We start from the raw sequence: 23,971 nt of genomic DNA on the forward strand, positions 1-23,971 counted from the left end.
ACACAAATATGCTATTAGGATGATGGCGATGATTAAAAATAGTGATACCACAGCCGATAGGCTTAGTACGTGGAAAAGGTTGTGGAGATTAGAACGTTTCTTTTTATTTTATTTCTTCCTGCATTATTAAATTGTAGACACTGAAATGGCCTAGGTTTAAATAGGAACAATTCTAACATTGTCGAGAAATATTTAATGTCAATAAAACAGTTTTTAATTTTGTTTAGTCAGAATACACTAAAAATATAGTTTTTTCAACAAAACTCTTCAAGAAAAAAGGGATCGCCTTACAATCAGGTAAATATGTCACGTAGAAACCACCCACTTATAACAGCAGGATCATAAACACAACTAGGATTTCACACTGAGAGCATGTTTATTAAGAACACATAAAAGCACAGACAGAGCTGAACTGTCTCCCTCAGCAGAGTTTGTGATTTATGCATACAGACGATGTTCTAGTAAATTCCAATATTCCATAAATAAATAACTGCCAGAAACTTCCAGAAATTACAGTTCTCAACTGATAAATAAATGTAACAGGCAGAAATGAAATTGGTGACCCAGTGCCACTATACAACAACTTTAACCACTACACCATAGCAGATGAGTTATTCCCAATGCTTTAACCTACAAAGATAATTTTTTTATTTAATTTTGACTAACATCAGTTTGTTTGTTACTTTTCCAATGAGCAAGTCCTTCTTAACGCTTCTTCAAACTCAAAATTTTAATGCACTTATTTTTATATTATTGCACAGCTATATTTGGTTATTAGAAACATTATCATGGCCAAGACAGACACAAATCCTGCCACACAAGTGTAGTATAAGTTCATGTGCCAACTAGCTCTGCAGATCATGAGGAAATGGAAGTAACTATGATGAGAGAATGGAATTTGATAGGAGGAAGAGGAAGAGAAGTTAAACAGTAGAACATAAGAGAGTTTGAAGGCATTTGTACTATTTTTTGACTGTGAGTGTCTCAAAAAATACGTAAAGGGTTTTAACTACCACTACCAGCCACAAAATTTGTTAACTAATGTGTTATTTATTTATTGTGCGACACGTTGTGAGGGTATACCTCATCATTAGGCTATATGACATAACAAAAACAATTTCACAATAGGATCATGCAGATGTTAAAAAGTCTCTTCATAAATGCTGTGGTTCTCCTGTGGAAGAAGAGAAAACCTTGTAAGAGGCGAAGTCACTTTGTAAGCTGGAGTGATGTTTGCATGAAAATGTTTTGTAACAATCACTCACTTTGTTCTTATGGCGTGACAGTCTCGTTGTGATGAGCTGAGGTGTTTTGGTTTCTGTGGCTCTCTCAGCTTTCTTGATCACTGTTCACAAATCTTCACACACATACCAGTGATCAAGAAAGCCAAGAGAGCCACAGAACTGTTCACAAATCTTCACACACATACCAGTGATCAAGAAAGCCAAGAGAGCCACAGAACTGGAAACACCTCAGCTCATCACAACAAGACTGTCACGCCATAAGAACAAAGTGAGTGATTGTTACAAAACATTTTCATGCAAACATCACTCCAGCTTACAAAGTGACTTCGCCTCTTACTAGGTTTACTCTTCTTCTACAGGAGAATCACAGCATTTATGAATAGACTTTTTAACATCTGCATGATCCTATTGTGAAACTGTTTTTGTAATGTCCTATAACCTGATGTTGAGGTATACCCTCGAAACATGTCGCACAATAAATAAATAATACATTAGTTAACAAATTTTGTGACTTGTAGCTGTAATTAAAAATCTTTACAGTAGAACATAAACATGGGGGAAAGAAATGAGAGGGAAGCTTTGTGTAAGTGGTAAAGACCTGGAGACAGAGGATGGTTTCAGACTGATTATATAATGATAAGATAATTATTTCAATCCCCGATTTTAAACTGTGAAACACTTCCAACAACAGATGTGGAATCCTCCAGTCTGTCATTACAAAAGCAAAACTCATGTACTACAGTATAACATTGTTGACACAAATCTGACAGGACCAAAAAATCAAGAGTTCCTGTTAAAAAAAATTCAGGTTACAGCAGTACAGTAACCCGTAATGCACTACAACATCAATCACTTTACATTACTATAGACTTGTAACACTATAAAGTGACTGTAGAAGTACAAGTACTCACAAATTACACTATTTTCTTGGGAATAAATCGAGCATGGTTTACTGACATTTATTGGAATGAAAATATCTAATAATTTCACAACTAATTATAACCAAAGCACAAGTAAACCCAGCAGTGACACTGAATGTTTAAGAAAACTGTTCTAAACTGTCCAAGGTTGTAAACATATCCTGAAGTATAGGTGGAATGGTACCTGTATTCTCTTCCTCCTCTTTCTGATGACCCTTCTTGCACCTCAGTCACAGCTTTCAGCACATTAGATTCTACAGAACCACATACAGCAACACTCATATGCACTACTGAATGTCTCAAAACTAATCCCAGGGTTTGCACAATGTCTTGCAGAACTATCCATTCATCAGGTGACGCAGCATCGTTTAACTCGTGGGCATCTTCAGTGTTGCTATGTCCCCATGCTCTGTTAAAGCACTTCCTTATATGATGTAGCAACACAAGAGTTCCAGGCTGCTGCAATGGTTTTTATTGCATCAAGCAGTGTTGTTTCCAGCAGCACAAACTGCAGTGCTTACAATCTGCTTGCGATAAGCTCTCTTCATGAAAGAAATGATGCCTTGGTCCAAGGGCTGAAGGCAGCTTGTCACATTTGGTGGAAAAAATTGAACATTTATGTTGGTTAGGTTCAGATACTGTATGTTATGGGTGGTACACTTGTCCAATGTAAGGAGAACAGTCCGCAGCTCGTGGTCGCGCGGTAGCATTCTCGCTTCCCGTGCCCGGGTTCGATTCCCGGCGGGGTCAGGGATTTTCTCTGCCTCGTGATGACTGGGTGTTGTGTGATGTCCTTAGGTTAGTTAGGTTTAAATAGTTCTAAGTTCTAGGGGACTGATGACCATAGATGTTAAGTCCCATAGTGCTCAGAGCCATTTTTGTAAGGAGAACATGTTTGTTTTGCGCAACCATTGGAATGCTGAATTGAAGAAGCCACTAGTGAAATAACGTGCTGTTGATCCGAACTTTCTCATAGTGAGAGTAGATGCAAGGTAAAGTGTCAATATTTATATTTTTAAAACAATGTGGTTTCTCAGACTTACCGATAACCTAGGGATGAAATTTCTAACGCTTGTCCGCACTATATTCAAGGGCAACAGTTACACATTGTTTGCTGTGTCCTCTACCACGACACTTACCATCTTCTACCCCAGCGTGCAATTTAGAAAAAGTTTCTACAAAAGTCCAGTTTCATTCATACTGAACACATCACACAAGGCATACTTTTCCTTCACTTGGCTGAACTCATGCAACCAGTTGTTCACACTTTCTTCATCTACTGTATTTACTTTACCACAAATTCGTAAAGATAAAACTGAATGTCTCTTTAGGAAATGATACAGCCAACCAGCAGAACAACTGAAGTTTTCGATGGCTATACTTTTGGCAAGCTCATTTGCCTCTGACTGAATCATCAGGCTACTTAAATGTGTGTGAGATGCACACAGTTGATTGAACCATTCTAGCAGTAAGGTCTTGTATCTTCATACTTAGCACTACAAAATTGTTTAGATCTGTTTCTCGAATCTGACGCAGCAGCATTAATGGTTTTTTCTCAATTCTTAATCATCGTAGAATAACGTAGATTTAGGAATTCCAAACTATTATGCAACTGCTCTTTTCTTTGTACCATGGTCATCTCACCTAGAATCTTAAGCTTTACTTGTACTTTTAGAGCCATCTGTTTCCTCTTTACCACATTTAGCGTGCTTCTGTTTGCAGATTTTTATTCAGTATTCTAAGTTGATCTGGCTATGACTAAAAGAACACCTGGCATCGAATATGTTTCTACATGTTAATGCATGCATTACTGAATTTATTTAAATGTACTATACACACTGATTGTTGAGATGATAGTTGTGGCTGCCAACCTACAATAAGTTAGAAATGAGTCAACAATGGGTCGTTAGCTTTGTAGTTAAATTTATTGCATTCATTTCAGAAAAAATTTAACACTTAAAAAAATACTGTAGCATTGGAAGTTTGTGTTACAATGAAATTTAACTACGCTAGGGTTATGAGTTGTTCTTTAGTAAGTTCGTACTAACGGGATTATACTGTATGCTCAAAAAATAAAATACTTCTAGAATAAGGCTGAAACATCAAGAATAAGGGAAAAACTGTTATAAACATTAGTAAACAAGAAACACACAAAAATAGTGATGCAAACTGAATTGAATTCCCAGAATATAGCTCTGTCAGACTGGGGAAATTTTTAAATCACATGAATCACAGGTCACCAACTCCAGTTATTACTTCTTGCAGTTGCAGCAAACACTGAACACAGAAATCCACAACCAAATAGAGATGCTTTACATTTACTTGTGCAGACACTGTGTGTGCACCATCAACAGGGATTAATGCCCGAAATTCAACTCCTAAGAAGGTTACAGAATTCATTAGGTAGCTAAACAGGAATAATTCTGCTGACTTTAACTAACTCTGGGCATATATCCGAATAAACAAATATGCATAGGTGATCCCCTCCCCCTCCATGAATTATTGACTTCACAGAAATGGGGTAGCTTAAATGTCTCATGGATACGGCAACCACAATGAGGGGATATCTGTGGAGAGACCAGACAAAGTTATGGTTCCTAGAGGGGCAGCAGCTTTTTCAGTAGTTACAAGGGCTACGGTCTGTATTGTTGACTGGTCTGACCTTCTAACACTAGCCAGCATGGCCTTGCTATGCTGGTACTGCAACCAGTTCAAAGTCAAGGAAACTACACCCATTATTTTTCCCAAGGGCTTATGGCTTTATGATTCTATTGGGTAAAATATTCTGGAGGTACAATAGTCCTCTATTCAGATCTCAGGGCAGGGACTACTCAGGAGAACGATGTCATCAGGAAAAACAGAATGAGCATTCTATGGATCTAAGTGTTGAATGTTTGATCCCTTAATTGGGTAGGTAGGTTAGAAAATTTAAAAAGGATGGGCTGAAGCCAGACATGGTGGGAATTACTAAAGTGTGGTGGCAGGAAGAATACGACTTCTGGCCTGGTGAGTACATGGTTAGACAAAGAAAATGAAACAGCGCTACTGCAGGAGTAGGTTTAATAATTAATAAGAAAATAGGAATGCAAGTTGCGTACTACAAACAGGATAGCGAATGTCTCCTAGTAGCCAAGTTGGATATAAAGCCATCATCCACCACAGTAGTACAAGTATGCCCAGTTTCTCCACAGATGATGGAGAAATTGAAAGACTGTGTGTGATGAGATAAAAGAATGCTACATACAGCTAGGGGAACAAAACTTACACTGTGATGGGAGCTGCAATTTGAAAGTAAGAAAAAGAAGTGAAGGAAAAACAGTTATAGAACATGGACAGCAAAAGAGTAGGAAGGGGGTATGAAAGTGGAAGTTAATGTGGCAGAAGCATAATTTTGATTTAAGAACAATGAAAGAAGGTTGTATACATGCAAGAGACCTGTAGACATCAGAAGGCTTAAGAAGATATGTAATGGTAAGATGGACATTTAGAAACCAGATTTTAAGCTGCAAAACATATCCAAGGGTGGATGTGAACTCTGACCAAAATTTACTGATTCTGAATTACTGACTAAAACTGAAGACATTGGAGACAGGCAGGAAATTAAAAAGATGGGATCTGGATAAACTGAAAGAAACAGATGAGAGTTTCACAGGCAGTATTTGCAACGTTTGACTCATGCGTAAAGGAGTACAATAGCAGACAAATGGATAACTATCAGAATGGCGGATCATGGAGGGCTTGGCAGTTTGAATAGACTGTCTTAATAGTCCTCAACATCTGCTTGCTGAGGTGTCATCAGATCAGATAGATAAAATTAAAGTTGATTGGTCTTACAGATTTTGACTCCACCTCTTACACCTATTAATTTTTATGCCTTGAGTAACATTGACAAAGCAATCAAACAATGTAAAATCCAGGAAAGTTGCTACCCACCATATAGTGGAGATACTGATTCGCGATAGGCGCAATAAAAAGGTTCACACAATTATAGCTTTCAGCCATTAACGCCTTTGTCAGCAATAGACACACACACACACACACACACACACACACACACAAACAACTTGCACACACGTCTGCAGACAACTGAAACCCGACTGCGAGCAGCAGCACCAGTGCATGATGGGAGTGGTGGCTGGGTGGGGGTAAGGAGGATGCTGGGGCAGAGAGGGGCAGGGATAGTATGGTGGGGGTGGTGGACAGTGAAGTGCTGCAGTTTAGACAAAGGGCAGGAGAGAAGGTGGGGAGGGGGTAAGTAGCACTGTGCAATTCAGAAAAGCTGGTGTTCGTGAGAAGGCACAAGCTGTGAAGCAGTCATTGAGATGAGGGATATCATGTTTGGCAGCGTGTTCAGCAACAGGGTGGTCCACTTGTTTTTTGGCCACAGTTTGTTGGTTGCCATTCATTGGACAGACAGCTTGTTGGTTGTCATGCCTACATAGAATGCAGCACAGTGGTTGCAGCTTAGCTTACAAATCGCATGACTAGTTTCACAGGTAGCCCTGCCTTTGATGGTTAGCTGATGTTAGTGACCAGACTGAAGTAGATGGTGGTAGGAGGATGTGTGGGATAGGCCTTGCATCTAGGTCTCTATTAGTGGGTTTGATAAGGCATTACCTACAAACAAATCTGGGGTACAGCTATGGGCACCCACATGGCACCATCCTATGCCAAACCATTCATGATCCATCTACAGGAATCCTAAGTATAAAACACAGAATCCTAAACCCCCTCACCTGCTTCACATTCACTGATGACATTTTTGCTAGCTGGATTGAAAGTGAGGACATACTATCCACATTCCTCCAGAACCTCAGCAACTTCTCCCACATTTGCTTCACCTGGACACACTCAACCCCACAAGCCACCTTCCTAGACGTTGACCTCCACCTCAGAGATGGCTACATCAGTATCTCCGTCCATATCAAACCTACTAACCACCAGCAGTACCTCCACTTCGACAAATGCCACCCATACCATACCAAGAAGTCCCTTCCGTACAGCCTAGCCACCCGTGGTTGTCGCATTAGCAGTGACGAGCAGTTCCTCTCAAAATATACCGGGGGTCTCACTGAAGCCTTCACTGACTGACTGTGATTGTCCTCCCAACCTTGTACAAAAACAAATCTCCCGTCCCTTAGCTTTCCCGTCTCCCACCACCTCCCAAAGTCCAGCCACAGAGGAGCATTCCCCTCGTAACTCATTACCATCCGCGACTGGAGCAACTGCATTATATTCTCCGCCAGGGTTTCAATTACCTCTCATCGTGCTCTGAAATGAGGAATGTCCTGCCCACTATCCTTCCCACCCCTCCTACAGTGGTATTCCGCCATCCACCAAACCTACACAATATACTTATCCATCCTTACACAACCACTGCTCCAGTCCCTTATCTCACAGCTCATACCCCTGTAATAGACCTAGATGCAAGACCTGTCCCCATACATCCTCCTATCACCATCTACTCCAGTCCGGTCACTAACATTACCTATCACATCAAAGGCAGGGCTACCTGTAAAACCAGTCATGTGATCTACAAGCTAAGCTGCAACCACTGTGCTGCATTCTATGTAGGCATGACAACCAACAAGCTGTCTGTCTGCATGAATGGCCACCGACAAACTGTAGCCACGAAACAAGTGGACCACCATGCTGCTCAACACGCTGCCAAACATGATATCCCTCATCTCAACGACTGCTTCACAGCCTGTGCCATATGGATCCTTCCCACCAACACCAGCTTTTCTGAATTGCGCAGGTGGGAACATTCCCTGCAATACATCCTATGTTCCTGTAACCCTCCTGGCCTCAACCTCTGTTAGTCACTGTCCTCGCCCATCCAGCCCCCCTACCTGTTCCCATTCCAGCACTATACACCCAGTCTTTTAGTTTCTCTCCTTTCCGCTACGTACCCCCTTCTCTCCTGCCCTCTATCTAAACTGCAGCACTTCATTGTCCACCACCGCCACTATACTATCCCTCCCCGTCCCCACCCCAGCCTCCTCCTTACGCGCACCCAACCACCACTCCCATCATGCACTGGTGCTGCTGCTCACAGTGTGATTTCAGTTGTCTGCGACTGCAGACGTGTGTGCAAGTTGTGTTTGAGTGTGTGTGTGTGTGTGTGTGTGTGTGTGTGTGTGTGTGTGTGTGTGTGTGTGTGTGTGTGAGTCTATTGCAGACAAAGGCCTTAATGGCCGAAAGCTATAATGTGTGAATCTTTTTGTTGTGCCTATCGCGACTCAGCATCTCCACTATATGGTGAGTAGCAACTTTCTTTCTCTAGTATTGACACAGCAATGACAGATATAAAAGCAAGGTTCAAGAGTGGGATTAAAATCCATGGTGAAAGAATATCAACGATAAGATTCACATATGACACTGCTATCCTCAGTGAAACTAAAGAATAATTACAGGATCTCTTTCACTGAATGAACAGTATAGTACAGAATATGGACTGAGTGCAAATCAAAGAAAGTGAAAATAATGAGAAGTAGCAGAAATGAGAACAGCAAAAACATACATCAGAATTGGAGATCATCAAGGATACATACTTAAGGAATTCTGCTACCTAGGCAGCAAAATAACAGATGATGGATGGAGCAAAAATGACATAAAAAGCAGACTAGCACTAGAAGAAAGATAGCACTTGGCCAAGAGATGTTCACTGGTATCAAACATAGGCCTTAATTAGAGGAAGAAATTTCTGAGAATGTATGTCTGGAGCACAACATTGTACGGTAGTGAAAGAGGGACTGTGAGCAAACCAGATCAGAAGAGAATTGAAGTATTTGAGAGGTGGGGCTACTAAAGAAGAATGTTGAAAATTATGTGGACTGATAAGGTAAGAAATGAGGTGGTTTACACAGAATCGGCAAGGAAAGAAATATATGGAAAACACTGACAGGAAGAAGGGACAGGATGGTAGGACACCTTTTCACATCAGGAAATGACTGCCATGTTATTAGAGGAAGCTGTAGACTGTAAAAATTGTAGAGGAAGACAGAGATTGGAATACATTCAGCAAATAATTGCGGATGTAGGTTGTAACTGCTATTCTGACATGAAAAGGTTGACACAGGAAGCTGCATCAAATCAGTCACAAGACTGATGACTTAAAAAAAATGTTATTAGTGTGGAGATTTAATTACTGCACAGACACCTGTAGTTTGCTTTTGTTTGTTCTTTATGTTGGTGTGATTTGCTATGCACTATTTGTGTGTGCTCTGCTATCAGCTTGGAGACAGTAACTTGCTACGTAGTCACTGAACCTCCACAAATAGGTATATATATTTTTGTTTCATTATTCGTCTCTCTTCTACACTGACATGCTAGCATTTTGTTACATGATCTTCACAGTGTGTGCAAGTGACAATGCAGAAGTAGGTTGCTGTTGTGGCCTACGTATCTTTTTTGCTTCACTGTATGGTACTTCGCCAGTAATTTTGATTTCCTGAATCTTCTTCTCTCGCAAATAAACGGGACAATCTCGACTCCAGTACTGATGGCTCTCACCACAATTAACACCCAATGATATGCGAGTTTCATGACATCTTTTCCAAACTTTTTCAAGTTGCCTGGCCCTTGCACATTAATGCAGTGTGTCGAAATTCTGCCATTCACATGTCTTAAAAGATTTCATGTGTAGGACCAGAGTTTTAAGCAGATAGACCATGCCATGATGAATTGGGGAGAACAAAAGCATGAAAAGTCAAAATAAATGCAGCTGTCTTCCATAGACTTTTTTCACAACTGTAAATACATTTGTGACTAAATTAGCCTCCTATTCTTCCTTCACTAGTGGCTAGGTCTACTATGCCCCTACAAGTCACATCACTACTAAAGTTTAGGTGGAGCTCCGGAATGACTGGGTGCTCACTATGATATTTTTTATCCTGCAGCAGTGTTGCTTGACATGCAGCAACTGACTGGTGTTCTGGTGCTGTTATCTACTTGCATCTAAGATTGAAAGTGTTCAGGAGGGCTGAGCTCCCTTATTGATTTGGATGTTGCTACTACCCAAAGGCCACCCGAACACGTATTAATGGGTGTCCCAAGAGCAGCTAGGGATACACATGTCAACTCAGACAGAGCTCTCTGCTTGCTGAGTAAGCCCGATATAACTGAGATGCAGCAGGTTTCCCGGACATTGCCCTTTAATGACTCCTTTGCCGCAACAGTCATCCATCTCAAAGGCATGTAGCACACCACAAGGTTGAGCTTTTCATTTTGTTTTAGAGAAACGAACTGTACGTGTGATCCAGGCAGTGAAGCCAATATCCATGCTCCCTGTCACACACAATATTTCACAGTGGTTTCTGAAGCTGAAGTGTACGCAGAGCTCGCAGTTACAGTAGACTGTGGTCATTACTTGGCACAGCCCAGATTATAGCTCTTAACATATGCATTTTACAGACCATTTTTATTGGACTCTTTTTCTTCCTTTGACCCATACTACCTCCACTCATAATATGGAAAGAAAGATGAATGCATTTGAAGAGATATGTTACTGATATTGTCAAAAGTAATGTTGCGAAACAGCTACGCACTTTCGAGAGTTACACTCTTGTCATTCAGATGTTCATATTTAAACACTTAAACAGACATAGTTGAACAAGTGGGTGGTAGTTGTAAAATAAACTCGTCTGGACAAAAAGCCCTTGTCTTACTGTGAAAGCTATCCCATCACACTACTGCTCCTTCTCCAGATTGTCCTCCTTCACTAGTGTCTCCAAAAATGTCCACTTGTTATCACACAAGCTGACTACCAGAACAATGGCTTGGCCAACTGTTCCCTCCCATTCCATATATAACAAAATATTACTGCACTGAGATGTACATTTACATTAGTTCTCTATTACAGTCTTTTTTTCTCTTATAACTTTCTCTTATAGCAATTCCATTATGGACATGTGATTGTGCAAGAACTGCATTTGGACAGAAGGATATCAGGAAAAAAATAATAGCGTAAAAACTGACAGAAAACTAATCCACCCTAAATAAAAAATGGAATGCATAATAACAGAGTTCCCAGCACAAAATAATGAATCAGAATTTAATTATAAACTCAAGTGGACTTACCTTTTTCATACTCTTGAGTCGGTAATTGCAAGATGAAAGACAGTACCGGTCAGGTGGTAACCTTAGCCCACAATGAGGTTTCACTAGTGGCAAGGGTGTACTGTTCTTCGTCCTAGCAACGTCCAAAAGAATCTGCAAAATTTAAAATCCAATACTAAATCATTTTATCACATCCAACTACAAGAAAAGGAGAAACCAAATAACATACTTCTCGAGGTGGAGGGTTGGTAAATATCCTATCTGTTGTCATCTGGACAGCCAGTTTCAGATCATCCAGATCAATTGCCTTCTTTTTTGCATGGTTTGCAAGCACTCGTGCGTCCTCCAGAACAGTTGTGACGTAACCTATAAACAAAGAGAATAAACATCATTATTCAGTTATCCTATATTACTCAGACATCCTCAAAATACTTAAAACAGGAAGAGGGGTGGGTGGGCCATGTCTGCTGGACTACAATAGGAAAGAATATAGGTACAGGAGTCAAAAGCAATGAAATTCATTCCAAACTCAGATTACATGAGAGACACAGAGATTTTCTGTGAACACTGTAGCTGTCCACAGACTCTTGTACTGGAACTTGATCTTTGCAAGAAAAAAAGTTCTCCTATTTCACTCATTTGTTAAGTATAGTTAAATTTGAAATGTACAACAATATAAAATTAATTTTACTTAATGGTTATATAAACAGACACACATTAAATATTCTGAAGTTGCTAGATATTTGTTGTTGCATAATGTTATTAGAAACCCAGTTCAATCTCATATCAGACCTAAATCAGTAGAATTTCTTAGTGACAGGTAGTATGCATATTCTGGAGGATTATTATCACAAGAATACTTCTTCACAATACACATGAGTTGAGAATATAATATCTCTAGACCAACTTCTATGGGTGTAACAAACTTACTGACAGATTAATAAGTGTGTCAGACGAGGACTTTTTAACTTTCGTCATATTATCGAGTGGTGGTTACTAGCCAAATTGAAATTTAAGGGTGCGGGCTTGAGGGAAACAGGTGGCAAGTACCCCTGCCTGAGAGCAAGTGGTTGTACATATTGAAATTAAAGGAGAAAAATAGACTGTCATCAGACCTTCAGTCATAAAATAAGCCTTAAAAGGGTAATGTCATCTGTGATAAAGGCCATCTGGTTGTATCGCCAAGCAATGTAGTGTTGGTATCTGCGCCAATTACGATGTTTGGCATTAACAAGACATAATGTGAACGTAGGGCTGAGTCGCCTTGGGAGCAAATGGGGGACCCTCAGGGCTCATGCATGATGACTGAGTGCCCCCGACACCTGATCCCCATCCCCATCTGACATGATGCAGGGATGAAACAGTGATGTAATAAACAATGCTCCTCTAGACTGATGGAGTGGAAGTCAACACAAGTAAAAACATAGTAAAGATGAAAAGGCATAGATTGTGATAAAACAATATAAAAGACCAGAGAGCCTGGCATCTCAGACATAATAAAGGCATCAAAGCTACTGTGAAGAGAGGCAGGGGGCAAGGGGTTTGTACTCATTAGGCAGTACGAAGCCCAGGGTCAGATGAGCATGTCCAATACAGAGTTGACAAAAAATCGTGGAACAGAAGGTGGAATACTCCATATCAGTGGTTTCCTTGATAATACATAGTTCATTAGAAGTGTCACCCACCATTCCCTGTTTGTGCTGCAATAGACTGCCTGTCAGAGGTGGGTTCGTAAGTAAGGGCTGGATATTCCTATTACAAGAGCCGGTAGTGAGCTTAGTTTGCTGGTTAGGCAATCAACAATCTGATCCTCATACTCGAGGGTTCAGATATGACTCAGGAACCAGTGGAAGACAACTGAATGGCCAGTGTTATTAGATCATATGGAAGATCAAGGATAGTGAACAGTACCGGGTAGCATTGCCTAATGGCCTGCAGATTACTCGTTGAGTCGCTGTGTACCAGACATTGGACACAGTCTTTCTTCTCAATAAAACAAGACAGTATGATAGTACATTTACTTCATTAGGCATTTAAGCTGTAAATTAATATTTAACAAAAGCCTGCCTCCCACTTTTCTGTGTGTCTTCAAATGAGAGTGAGATAGAAATTAATTAACATTGTTCCTTACATAAAAGAGAAATTTTAGGTCCGGGTCGTTTAAGGCAATGCATTTAAAACTGTAATTATTGCTGATTACCAAGACAGCAGTGACCGTTAGAGAAGCTCCTCTGTTTGAAGAAGGATGTTAGGAGTACAGGGATACATTCCTGGACGGTAGTTGGTGATTAGGACCAGCCATGTAATGAGGTAATGGTAGCCTAATAGATCTCGAGAGTTTCCTCAGAAATCACTGGTAATACAGACATAGCTTTTTTAGGAATGGTCATTTCGGGAGTCAACAGAAAATAGTGCCTATCGTGATAGTCTGCAGTTTTCTTGCTGGAACTGCATTTTTACATAAGGCCTAGCAGGTCAACCAGCCTCACTTTTGTCGGTTTCCTGGAGTAGCCAACACTTAGCATACATGTCTTCCACAGAGGACCTCGTGGACAACTGCTGGCCACTCAGCATAACACAGTGAGATGCTATGGCCTACAGCATAGCTAAGGCACCATCGTGTTCCTCTGTTGTTCCACACTACTAGCACCTCTTTAACACCCTAACTCTCTTTCTCTCTATTCTTAACTTGCAGGGCCTTGCAATTTCATACTTATATTTTAGTTGATGGCTGATAACATGTAAACTTGATATTGAACACTAGTGTGCTCTTACATTCCAATTTTAGTGCTTAGTAACTGTTTCTGTCACTTTGTAACTATTAAATGCAACATACATTACAATTAAGGAATTGAATTTGGTCTCTTCCCACAGTTGTGATTGTGGCACTGTCCTCCTTTTTCACATGTATCCCCATGATTAGCTTTGATTAATCAATGGACACTGCAAGGGATCAAAGTTTAAGGTCATGGGATAGATCTAGCCAAACATGCAGGCTAGGGACACACCAATGCATGAAATGATTCAATGGATATAGTCGAGTGACGGGAGAGAAATATCTCTATGGAGGATTTCCAGTCAAATCTCAATTTGGAATCCTGCTCTTTGTCAAGCATCAGGGGGCTGGGACTCCTGAGAGAATATGGAAATTGGCATGGTTACAAAGCAGTAACTGGTGATGCCAAAACCACAAGGAGACTGTTTACTGGGCACTTTCAGAAAGCCCTGATGGGAAGCTTCACCCCACAATGATGTACTGCCTCCAGCGGTTGCAATGCTGACAGTGCCACCGGATCGTATACCTGCCACCCACAGTACAATTGTGATTATTTCCAGGTCCAAGTGGATTGTGGTGTGAAAACGAAGTGTGTGATCCGTGCTTTGTCAGGGGAGAAATAAGGTTCACGATCCAGGACCCAAGACTACACCCTCCGTGTGGCTCCTTGGAGTTGACTGTTGCTGAGATCATTATGTATAGCCCATTGTAATAACATAACTAAGTTGGGTGAGCAAAGAATAAGTACTATGGCATAGAACAAGCCTTTTGCTGTGCTGAAATAATATGTAACAGAAATAAAATTCAAAATCATTAAGCAACTGTTCATCAAGGAGAATCCTACCAGTTCGTCAGAAACTCACCCATTCTTTACACTAGTCTATCCTGTGTAAGTAACTTCATCGCATATAACTAATGCTTGAAACTGCTCACTGTATTTGGCCCTTGGTCTCTCTCTATCATTTTTAACCCTCACACTTAATTCCATTACCGTACTGACAATTCCTTGATGCATTATGAAATGTGCTATCAACCAACTCCTCCTTTTGGTGAGGTTGTGCAATAACTTTTTTTGGTCCATTTCCTTTAGTACCTACTCATAAGTTATTTGATCCAACCTTCAGCATTCTTCTGCAGCACCATCACATTTCAAAATTTTCTATTATCTTCTTATATGAAATATTTATATTTCCCATTTCACTTCTGTTCAAGGCTACACTCTGGACCTTTAACTAAGCATTCTAACATTTATATTTGACGTTAACAAATTTCCCTTTTTCAGTTATTCATTTTTTGCTATTGCCAGTATGCATTATATATCCATTTTATTTTGAACAGCATCAGCTATTTTACTAAGCAAACAGCAGAACTCGTGACTTCCTTTTAGTGTCTTGCTCACTAATCTAATTTGCCCAGTATCATATAATTTAATTCTTTTAGATTCCATTAGCCACATGTTACTTTTGTTGATATTGATCTCATAATATCTTTCTAAGACACTACTGAGCCATTTAAAGGCTCCCTCAAGTCTTTAGAGGTCTTTGACTGAAGTACAATGTCATGAAATTTCCAAATTTTTTTTCTTCTCTCTGAACTTCATCTACATCTACACTCTGCAAACAACAGTAAAGTGCATGGCACAGGGTACATCTCATTGCATGAGTTATTAGGGTTTCTTTCCATTCCATTCATGTATGGAGCATGGGAATGACTGTGTTACTGCCTCTCTGTAAGTATTCTAACCTTGTCACCATGATCCCTATGTGAGCAATATGTAGGGGGTTATAGTATATTCCTCGAGTCACCATTTAAAGCCAGCTCTTGAAATTTTGCTAACAGTCTTTCTTGGGATTGTTGATGCCTATATTCAGGAGTCTTGCCAGTTCAGTTTCTTCAGCATCTCTGTGACAGTCTCCCACAAGTCAAACAAACCTGTGACCACTTGTGCTGCCCTTTTCTGTATACACTCCAAATCTACTGTTAGCCCTATTTGACACCAGTCCCACACACTTTAACAATATTCTAGAATGGGTAGCATGAGTGATTATAAGCAATCTCTTTTGTAAACTAACTGCACTTCACCAATATTCTAACAATAAATCAAAATCTACCACCTCCTTTACCTGTGACTGGGCCTAAGTGGTCATTCAATTTCATATCCCTACAAAATGTTACATTCACGTATTGGTATGAGTTGGCTCATTCCAATGTGAATCATTAATATTACAGTCATAGCACACTACACTTTTCCATTTTGTTAAGAACACAATTTTACATTTCTGAACATTTAAAGCAAGTTGCCAATCTTTTTATTTTATTTTTATTTATTTATTTTGCACCACTTTGAAATCTTATCAAGATCTGACTGAATATTTATGCAGCTTCTTTCAGACAGTACTTCAATATAAATAACTGCATCATCTGCAAAATGTCGGAGGTTACTATTAATATTGCCGTCTGCCCAGACAGCGTGATGGAATGCTGTGCAAAGGGGCCCGTGTTTGATTCCCGGTTGGCTTGGAGATTTTCCCAACTCAGGGACTGGGTGTTCTGTTGTCTCATCCCCCATCGACGCGCAAGTCGCCGAAGTGGCGTCAACTCAAAAGACTTGTACCATGGGCGCCCCTAGCCACACGATATTTCATTTCATTAATATTGTCTGCAACTTCATTAACAGACAACATGAACAGCAAGAATCCCAACACACTTTCCTGGGGGCACACTCAAAGTTACTTCTACATCTGACAATGACCCTCCATTCAAGATAACATGCTTTGTCTTCCTTACCAAAAGGACCTAAATCCAGTCACAAATTTCACTTGATACACCATATGATCATACATTTTACAATAAGCGTAGCTCTGTTTCCGAGTCAAATGCTTACCAAAAATTAAGAAATACTGTGTCTACCTGACTGCGTTGATCCAAAGCTTTCTGTATGTCACATAAGAAAAGCATGAGTTGTGTTTCACATTAGTGATGTTTACAGAATCCATGCTGGTTGGCATGGAAGAAGGCCATTATGTTCGAGCTCATAATATGTTTTAAGACTCTACAAGAAATCAATATCAAGGATGTTGGATGGTAGCTTTGTGGATAACTTTTATTACCCTTGCAACGCAGAGGTGTGACATGTGATTTTTTTCTACTTACTGGACATGGTTTCTTACTCGAGGAATTAACAATAAATTATAATTAGGAGACGGGGTAATTCAGCTGCAAATTCAGTACAGAATCTGACAGGGATTGCATCGGGGCTTGAAGCTTTGCTCAATTTTAACGATTTCAGTTGTTATTCAACAGTACCGATACTGATATGTGATTATAGGTTTTCCCGGCGTACGGAAATCTTGAATATTTCTCAGGCGAGTGGCGAAATACAAAAGGCACAATATTTCAGCAAGATGACTTCTTGCCATCTTCAGGCATTCCTGGAGTTCGATTTCTGATGGATGCCGCCTCTATACAGGCTTTACCTCCCTCCTGCAGCCTTTGTCTCGGCACCTCCACGGTCTGTGGCTAGTGATGGGGAAAGCACAGTGCCCTGTGACAAATGTTGAACTACAATCCTCTCATGGTCATGGCCATGTGCAGATCTCAGGCACTGTGGTGACAAAGCATATTCTTCTTCAGATGTCCTGACAGGAGCAGATTTCTGCGCAGACTGCCGATGTGATCTGATCACACTCAAGGCTTGATACCAGGCCTTGTTTAACTGAAAGCTGCTGTCCTTATTTATTAGCTCATCATGCAGTCAGATCTCCACTGCCTATTCAAGAATACAATCCCAGAAGATATTTGATTGCTGAAACACCTTCATGCCATTGTGGTTCATGTCATGTCTATGGGAGATGCAATGCTCTGCCACAGCTGATTATGTTGGCTGTGCATTGTCTATGTGGCATTTATGCTCAGTACATCTCTCCTATACCATTCCGATGGTCTGGCCTCCATACATTTTCCCGCACTGGCAAGGAATGTGCTAAACTCCTTGTTTCCAGAGTTCTAAGTTGTCCATGACTGATCCGAATTATGTTTTTGTCTTGGATGGTGGGTGAAACACACACCTGACATTGTGTTATCAGAGTATTCTGCCAATCTTTGCCAATTTGTTCCTGACGTATGGTATAATCGCCATCACAGCTGGTTTGTCTTCATCCTCAGTGTAGGCTGCGGTCTCAGCTTCTTCGGTCTTAGGGGCATTTTATCTGGCAGTAGTTGTAACTGTTTGTGCAGAACATTGCCTTTATGCACTGCAATTCAGTTGCTAAGCTGTCATGGTCAAAGATTTTGCTTGCTCTGTGCTTTTGCTTAGGACACATTCTCACTATGAAAGAGCATGACAGTTGGAGGCATGGTAGACACTGTGTCCTAGTGTGCCATCTGGTCTTCACTTGACGAGCACATCCAGATATGGAAGATGGTTGTTTTCTCCTACCTCAATCATGAACTTGATATTCTTATGCAGAAAGACTTGTAGGCAACCTCGTCCATGCGGCCGGATTATGAATGTATCATCTACATATCGAAAAAAGCAAGAGGGCACGTGAACTGCAGACACCAGGGCTTCTTCCTCAAAAGTCTCCATACACATATTGCCCACTACTGGCCATAATGGACAGCCAGCCACTACTCCACCTGTTTGATCATAGTAGTTCCCATTGAATAGAAAAATACATTGACATAAGTAACAATTCGAACAGTTATAGTAGCACTGGTCTGAACTTCTCTGTTATGAGGCTTACAGAGTCAGAGGTATGCTAGTAAAGAGGGATACCATGACAGAGTTCACCATGAGGTCTTCTTGGTTCAGTTGGAAGTTCTAGATCTGCTGGAAAAAATGCACCGAATTTCTTATGTGGTGTTAACATTTGCCCACAAAGGGGCTGAGTATGACATCAGTTATTTTGCTAATTCATATGTTGGTGCTCCAGTGTTGCTCACAGTCGAGCAGACAGGCATTTGTTCCTTGTGGACTTAAGGTAGTCTGTACAGTCTAGGAGGAGCAACTGCTCGTGGATGAAGTTTCTGCACGGTCTTCTTATCTGGGAAGGTGTGCTGGAGAAATGCACTGAACATGTCACACACACAGCCAACATGGTCTGCCTTGGCAGAGCATTTCATCTCCCACGGACATGACATGAACTACGACGGCATAAAGGTGTTGAAGAAATAAAATATCTTCTGGAATTGTATTCTCAAATAGGCAGTGGAGATCTGGTTGCATAACGAGCCTAATAAATAAGGACAGCAGTTTTCAGTTAAGCAAGGCCTGGGATCCAGCCTTGAGTATGATCAAATCACACTGACAGTCTACAAAGAAATCTGCTCCTGTCAGGACATCTGAAGAAGACGCATTGTCACCACGGCGACCAAGATCTGCACGTTGCACGTGCCACACTTCCCCACCACCGGGCACAGACCTCGCAGAGGCATTGAGACAGAAACTTTGGGAGGAGGGGTAAAGACTATACAGAGTCAGCATCCATCAGAGATCACAGACTTCAGAAATACCTGAAGATGGTAAGAAGTTGGCTTGCCTTTTGGGCAAGGCCACATGGCTGAATAAGTGAGAAATATTCAATACTTCCATACGCTGGTAAAATTTAAAATCCACATTAAGTACCTCTACATGCAGGAGATGCACAGCAAAACCAACAAGCTTGAAAAGCTTTGGAACAGCAAGAAGCGTTTTTCGGTCTCACTTGTCTTTGTACTGAGATGGCGAGAGGACCAAATCATACCATATTTTGTGAAGGTCGTTCACCATATCAGAACTGCAGCAGCCAACTGGATCATCAAAAAAGCTACCATCATCCTTGTTAGGTAGAGGATCCAGTACACTCAACGAGACATCACGAGAACTCTTCTCACTCCACTTACAGCTGGCCTTGACGTCCTCCTCCGACTCAGGGGAGTGGATAGATGCAGTTAGCTTGTCTCAAGGTCCAACAGGGCATGGCAATCGACCACCTGCACACAAACTTCTGAATGTGAATGCCTTGCAGCCAAACCACCACAAAAGAGCCTGAGAGAACTGTTATCACCTTTACAGAGAAAATAACTGACAATCCCAGCTTATCCCATTTGGATAGGGGCTGCATTTCACACCAACGCTAACAACACCAACAGTGCAATTCACCACAAAGGTAGAACATGTAAAAGACGACACCTACAGGAGAACTGAAGATAATCCTACCAATTTACAGTGATCGATCGAATCCGGAGTAGTTTCCTTGGGAAGCAAATGAAGTCCAAGATGAACATGGGCCACTGCATGAAGCCAAAGCAGTGAGGGCTTCACACCCATCAAGAACGTGGCAGGTAGTGTGAAGTTAAGCTGCCTGAGCAGTAACTGAAAGCGAACTCCAGGAGGTAACAAAGAAAAAGGGCCATGCCCCATATTGGTGGTCAAGGGAGCCATCGAGAAAGAGGACATAAGATGGGTGGCTGGGCATGGGAGACACCGGGCAACAGGGTCTAAAGACACAACAAGGTGAGAGGGAAAGAAAGTACCCTGTGGTCATGTGGAGGGTACCCACTGCAGGGGGACACTCCCCCTCCCCCTCACCCCCAACCATTTCTAACAGTGAAAGTGGAGGAGTATTACAGTTTAGTGCAAAATCTGCTCTCCCTCAGGAAATGCAACACTTTGATAGTGGCTGTCTCATTATTTGCAAGCATCTGAGGTAGTGAGGTAGGCAAAATGACAGCGTGTCACACATCGGCCAGCAGTGTGCACTCAACAAGAACATGCACATTGTCAGTAGACTACCACAGCTGCAGTGAGAATGATCCTCTCAATGCACAACACATTGGCTCCTTCCCGAGAGGACTGGAAAGATGTATGCGACGCCTTAGTGGACCCTCAGTCACTCTCAACTTGTTTTGTGTCACAATAGTCTGTCATTCCAGTTCCCAGAGCCTCAAAATATTGTGCCAGTATTACAATGTCAGGTTGATCTCCTGTAGTTGCACCTTTAGCCATACAGTCGGCGAGTTCATTTCCTGGAATGCCTATGTTGCTTGGTGTCTAGATGAAGGTCACTGTCTTTCCACAGCTGTTAAGGTCAGCCAGAAGGTCCTCGATGTTGGTGACCAAAAGCCAGGGCTACACCTTTTAAGCATCTCATGGAATTGTTACAGACCGGCGTAAAGTTCGTTGTGGCCAGGGATTTCATTTACCGCAAAGCCTGAGATATGGCAAACAACACTGTAGTGCATTAGTGTATACACCGCAAGCACTTGACTTTTGATCTGTCCGTGTAGATGCACACCGAATTAGAATAATCATGGAGGATTGAATGAAACAGATGTTGGAGACGAGTAGGATCAGCATTCTTTGTGAGGCCACAAAGAGGTTCATTCATATCACAGGAAAGGGGAGTGTTGAGAGGGAATTCTAGGAACACAGACTAAAAGAGGCTGTTGGAAGTCCTTCAGCAAAGTACCGAATTGGTTCCCATATGGTCTATCCAGTTCTGGGCAATGCGCAAACAGTCTGAACTGTTGATTGTTGAACAGAGCTGAGTAACATGGATGAGTAGGCATCTGACAGATTGTGACTGCATAATTTGCAAGCAGCTGTTGTTGTCTAACCCGCAACGGTGGGACACTAGCTTCCTCCAGGAGGCTGTCAACAGGCTCATAGGGGAGGCCCCATTGCTAAACACACACCAGTGTGGTGAACAGGGTCCATCCAGCTTAGTACAGACTGTGCTGCTGACCCATAGGCAACACATCCATAGTCCAAGCGGGATAAAATCAGTGCTTTGTAAAATCTCTGAAGAACTATATGGTCTGCATACCACGAGGAATTACTACAAAAATGGTGAGCATTTAGATTCTTCATGCAAGTTGTTTTGAGCTGGCTGACATGTGGCCACCAAGTTAGCTTGTTGCCAAATAAAATTCCTAAGAATTGAAAAGTTTCGACTTCAGCTAAATGGTCACCCAGATAAATTTCTGGGTGCGGGTGCACAGTCCGGAGTCAGCAAAAATGCACAACTCATTTTGCAAAAGAAAATTGATAGCCGTATTTCAGGGCCCAGTCATGAATTTGCCGCAAAGTCCCCTGAAGTTGGCGATCAGCAGTGCACAGTGATGCAGAGGCATAGTACAGGCAAAGATCATCCACATACAGTGATATAGACTCTGTGGGGCTCACTGAATTTATGATGGAGATAGTGAACAGCATTACACTCAGAACCTATCCCTGAGGGACTCCAGTTTCCTTTACATATTGGTTACTGAGAGTCGAACCTATCCAGACTTGAAAAAGTCGGAGAGATAGGAAATTCTTGATGAAATTGGTAAACTGCCCTGGAAACTACACTCACACACTGTAGACAAAATATGACATCACCAGGTGGTATCGTATGGCTTTTGTAGGTCAAAGAACACGGCAATCAGTCAGATATTGGCTGTGGGTGAGAGCATTGCAAACTGCAGATTCCAAACACATTAGATAATCTGCAGTGGACTGGAAAGCCTGACAGCCACTTTGGAATCACAGTATGTGCATATGCTTCAAAAGGCACCAACAAAGTTGACCATTTGTTCAAATAACTTACACAGCCCATTCATCAGAAAGACTGGCTGGTAGTTAGTTAAAACATCTTCCAGCCTTTGGGAAGGGAATTCTCCTTTCTGCCAAATACAATTAAAAAGCCTGAGGATATGTTCATGCAGTCAGCACAAAGATGTCTGCATTTATGGTTGTGGTGTTTGTTGGGTCCAGAGGCTGTATCTCAACACCCTGCCAAAGTGCTCTGAGCTCCCAGCCATTAAATGGGACACTGTACGAAAGACAGCTGCGAGCAAGGAAGGATAACAGGCGGCACTCAGTAAGGTGTTTCTGGGTCAGGAAACGAGGAAGGTAATTACTGCAAGTGGATGCTTCCATGAAGTGTGCCACAAAACATCCAGCAAGTATCATGAGATCAGTGGAAATGTTACCACTGACAAGAATGACAGGAACCGCAAATGGTGGTGGATGGCCACAAATGCAAGGAGATTTGCCCATGTTCAGGATAATTGCATAGATGATACCTATTGCTCCCAACAATCCTGCTTCCTTCCCTTTATCAAAAACCACGCTTTCGCCCAGAGCCTCTTGAATGCTATTAAATTATCCACAGAGGGATGGCACTTGTGCTGTTGAAACAACCTGTGGTAATCCCTAATAGCTGTGGCTGTATCTTCAAACCACCACAGTCTTCAAGATGAGCAGGAGGAGTAGCATATCATTGCTGCTGCTGCATGAATAATAATATCAATGATATCCTATGCCATTTTGTCAACATCTGTTGCACAACTGGCTGTAAAAGTGGCTGTAGAGGAGAAAGCCACCAGTCAGCTTTCAGAGCGACCAACATGGAGCACATTCCAGATGTCTGTGAGTGGAGAGGGAGAGAACAATAGGAAAATGGTCACTGTCCCAAAGATTGCCATGTATGCGCCACTGAATCAGAGGTAGCATAGTCGGGCTGCGGACTGTGAGATCAACAGTTAAGCTTTTTCTGTGGGCTGCACTGAAATGTGCAGCAGCTCCAGTGTTCAGTAGGCATACGTCCTATTTCGAAAGCAAGTGTTCTAGTACTTGGCCTCTCCGAGACATAGTGTCACTACCCCACAGAGGATTATGGGCATTAAAGTCCCCCAATAAGAGGAATGGGCGAGGTAGTTGTTCCACAAACTCTAACAGCTCATGATATTGGAAAGGCCATCTGGGGGTAGATAAACATTACATATTGTCATTCAAACTGATAAGTAGAGGCTAATGGCCACAGCCTCTAGTGCATGACCTCACCAGAAGTTCTCTCAAAATTAACACAATTGGTATAGCAGGGTTTGTAGTTTTTCAGAGCAGGGAGATGTGCTGCTGTAAACTGTATTTCCAGAAGTGCTATGCCAATTACAGAGTAAATAACAGTTAAATGACAGAGTTTAGTCAGATGGCAATAGTAGCT

The 23,971-nt window shown here is 41.6% G+C and overlaps 1 protein-coding gene across 1 annotated transcript in view; it reads right to left on the bottom strand.

Moving 5' to 3' along the window:
* The window catches only part of LOC126456772 (transcription initiation factor TFIID subunit 9-like), a 103,624-nt gene that overhangs the window by 26,295 nt on the left and 53,358 nt on the right, over positions 1-23,971 (bottom strand). The window contains exons 2-3 of the mRNA XM_050092541.1: positions 11,454-11,590; positions 11,246-11,377 (exon numbers count right to left, since the gene is read on the bottom strand). Of these exons, the coding sequence (XP_049948498.1) occupies positions 11,246-11,377; positions 11,454-11,590 (269 nt within the window). The remainder of the gene's footprint in view (positions 1-11,245; positions 11,378-11,453; positions 11,591-23,971) is intronic.

This window comes from Schistocerca serialis, chromosome 2, assembly GCF_023864345.2.
Source record: "Schistocerca serialis cubense isolate TAMUIC-IGC-003099 chromosome 2, iqSchSeri2.2, whole genome shotgun sequence".
Taxonomy (NCBI): Eukaryota; Metazoa; Arthropoda; class Insecta; order Orthoptera; family Acrididae; genus Schistocerca; species Schistocerca serialis.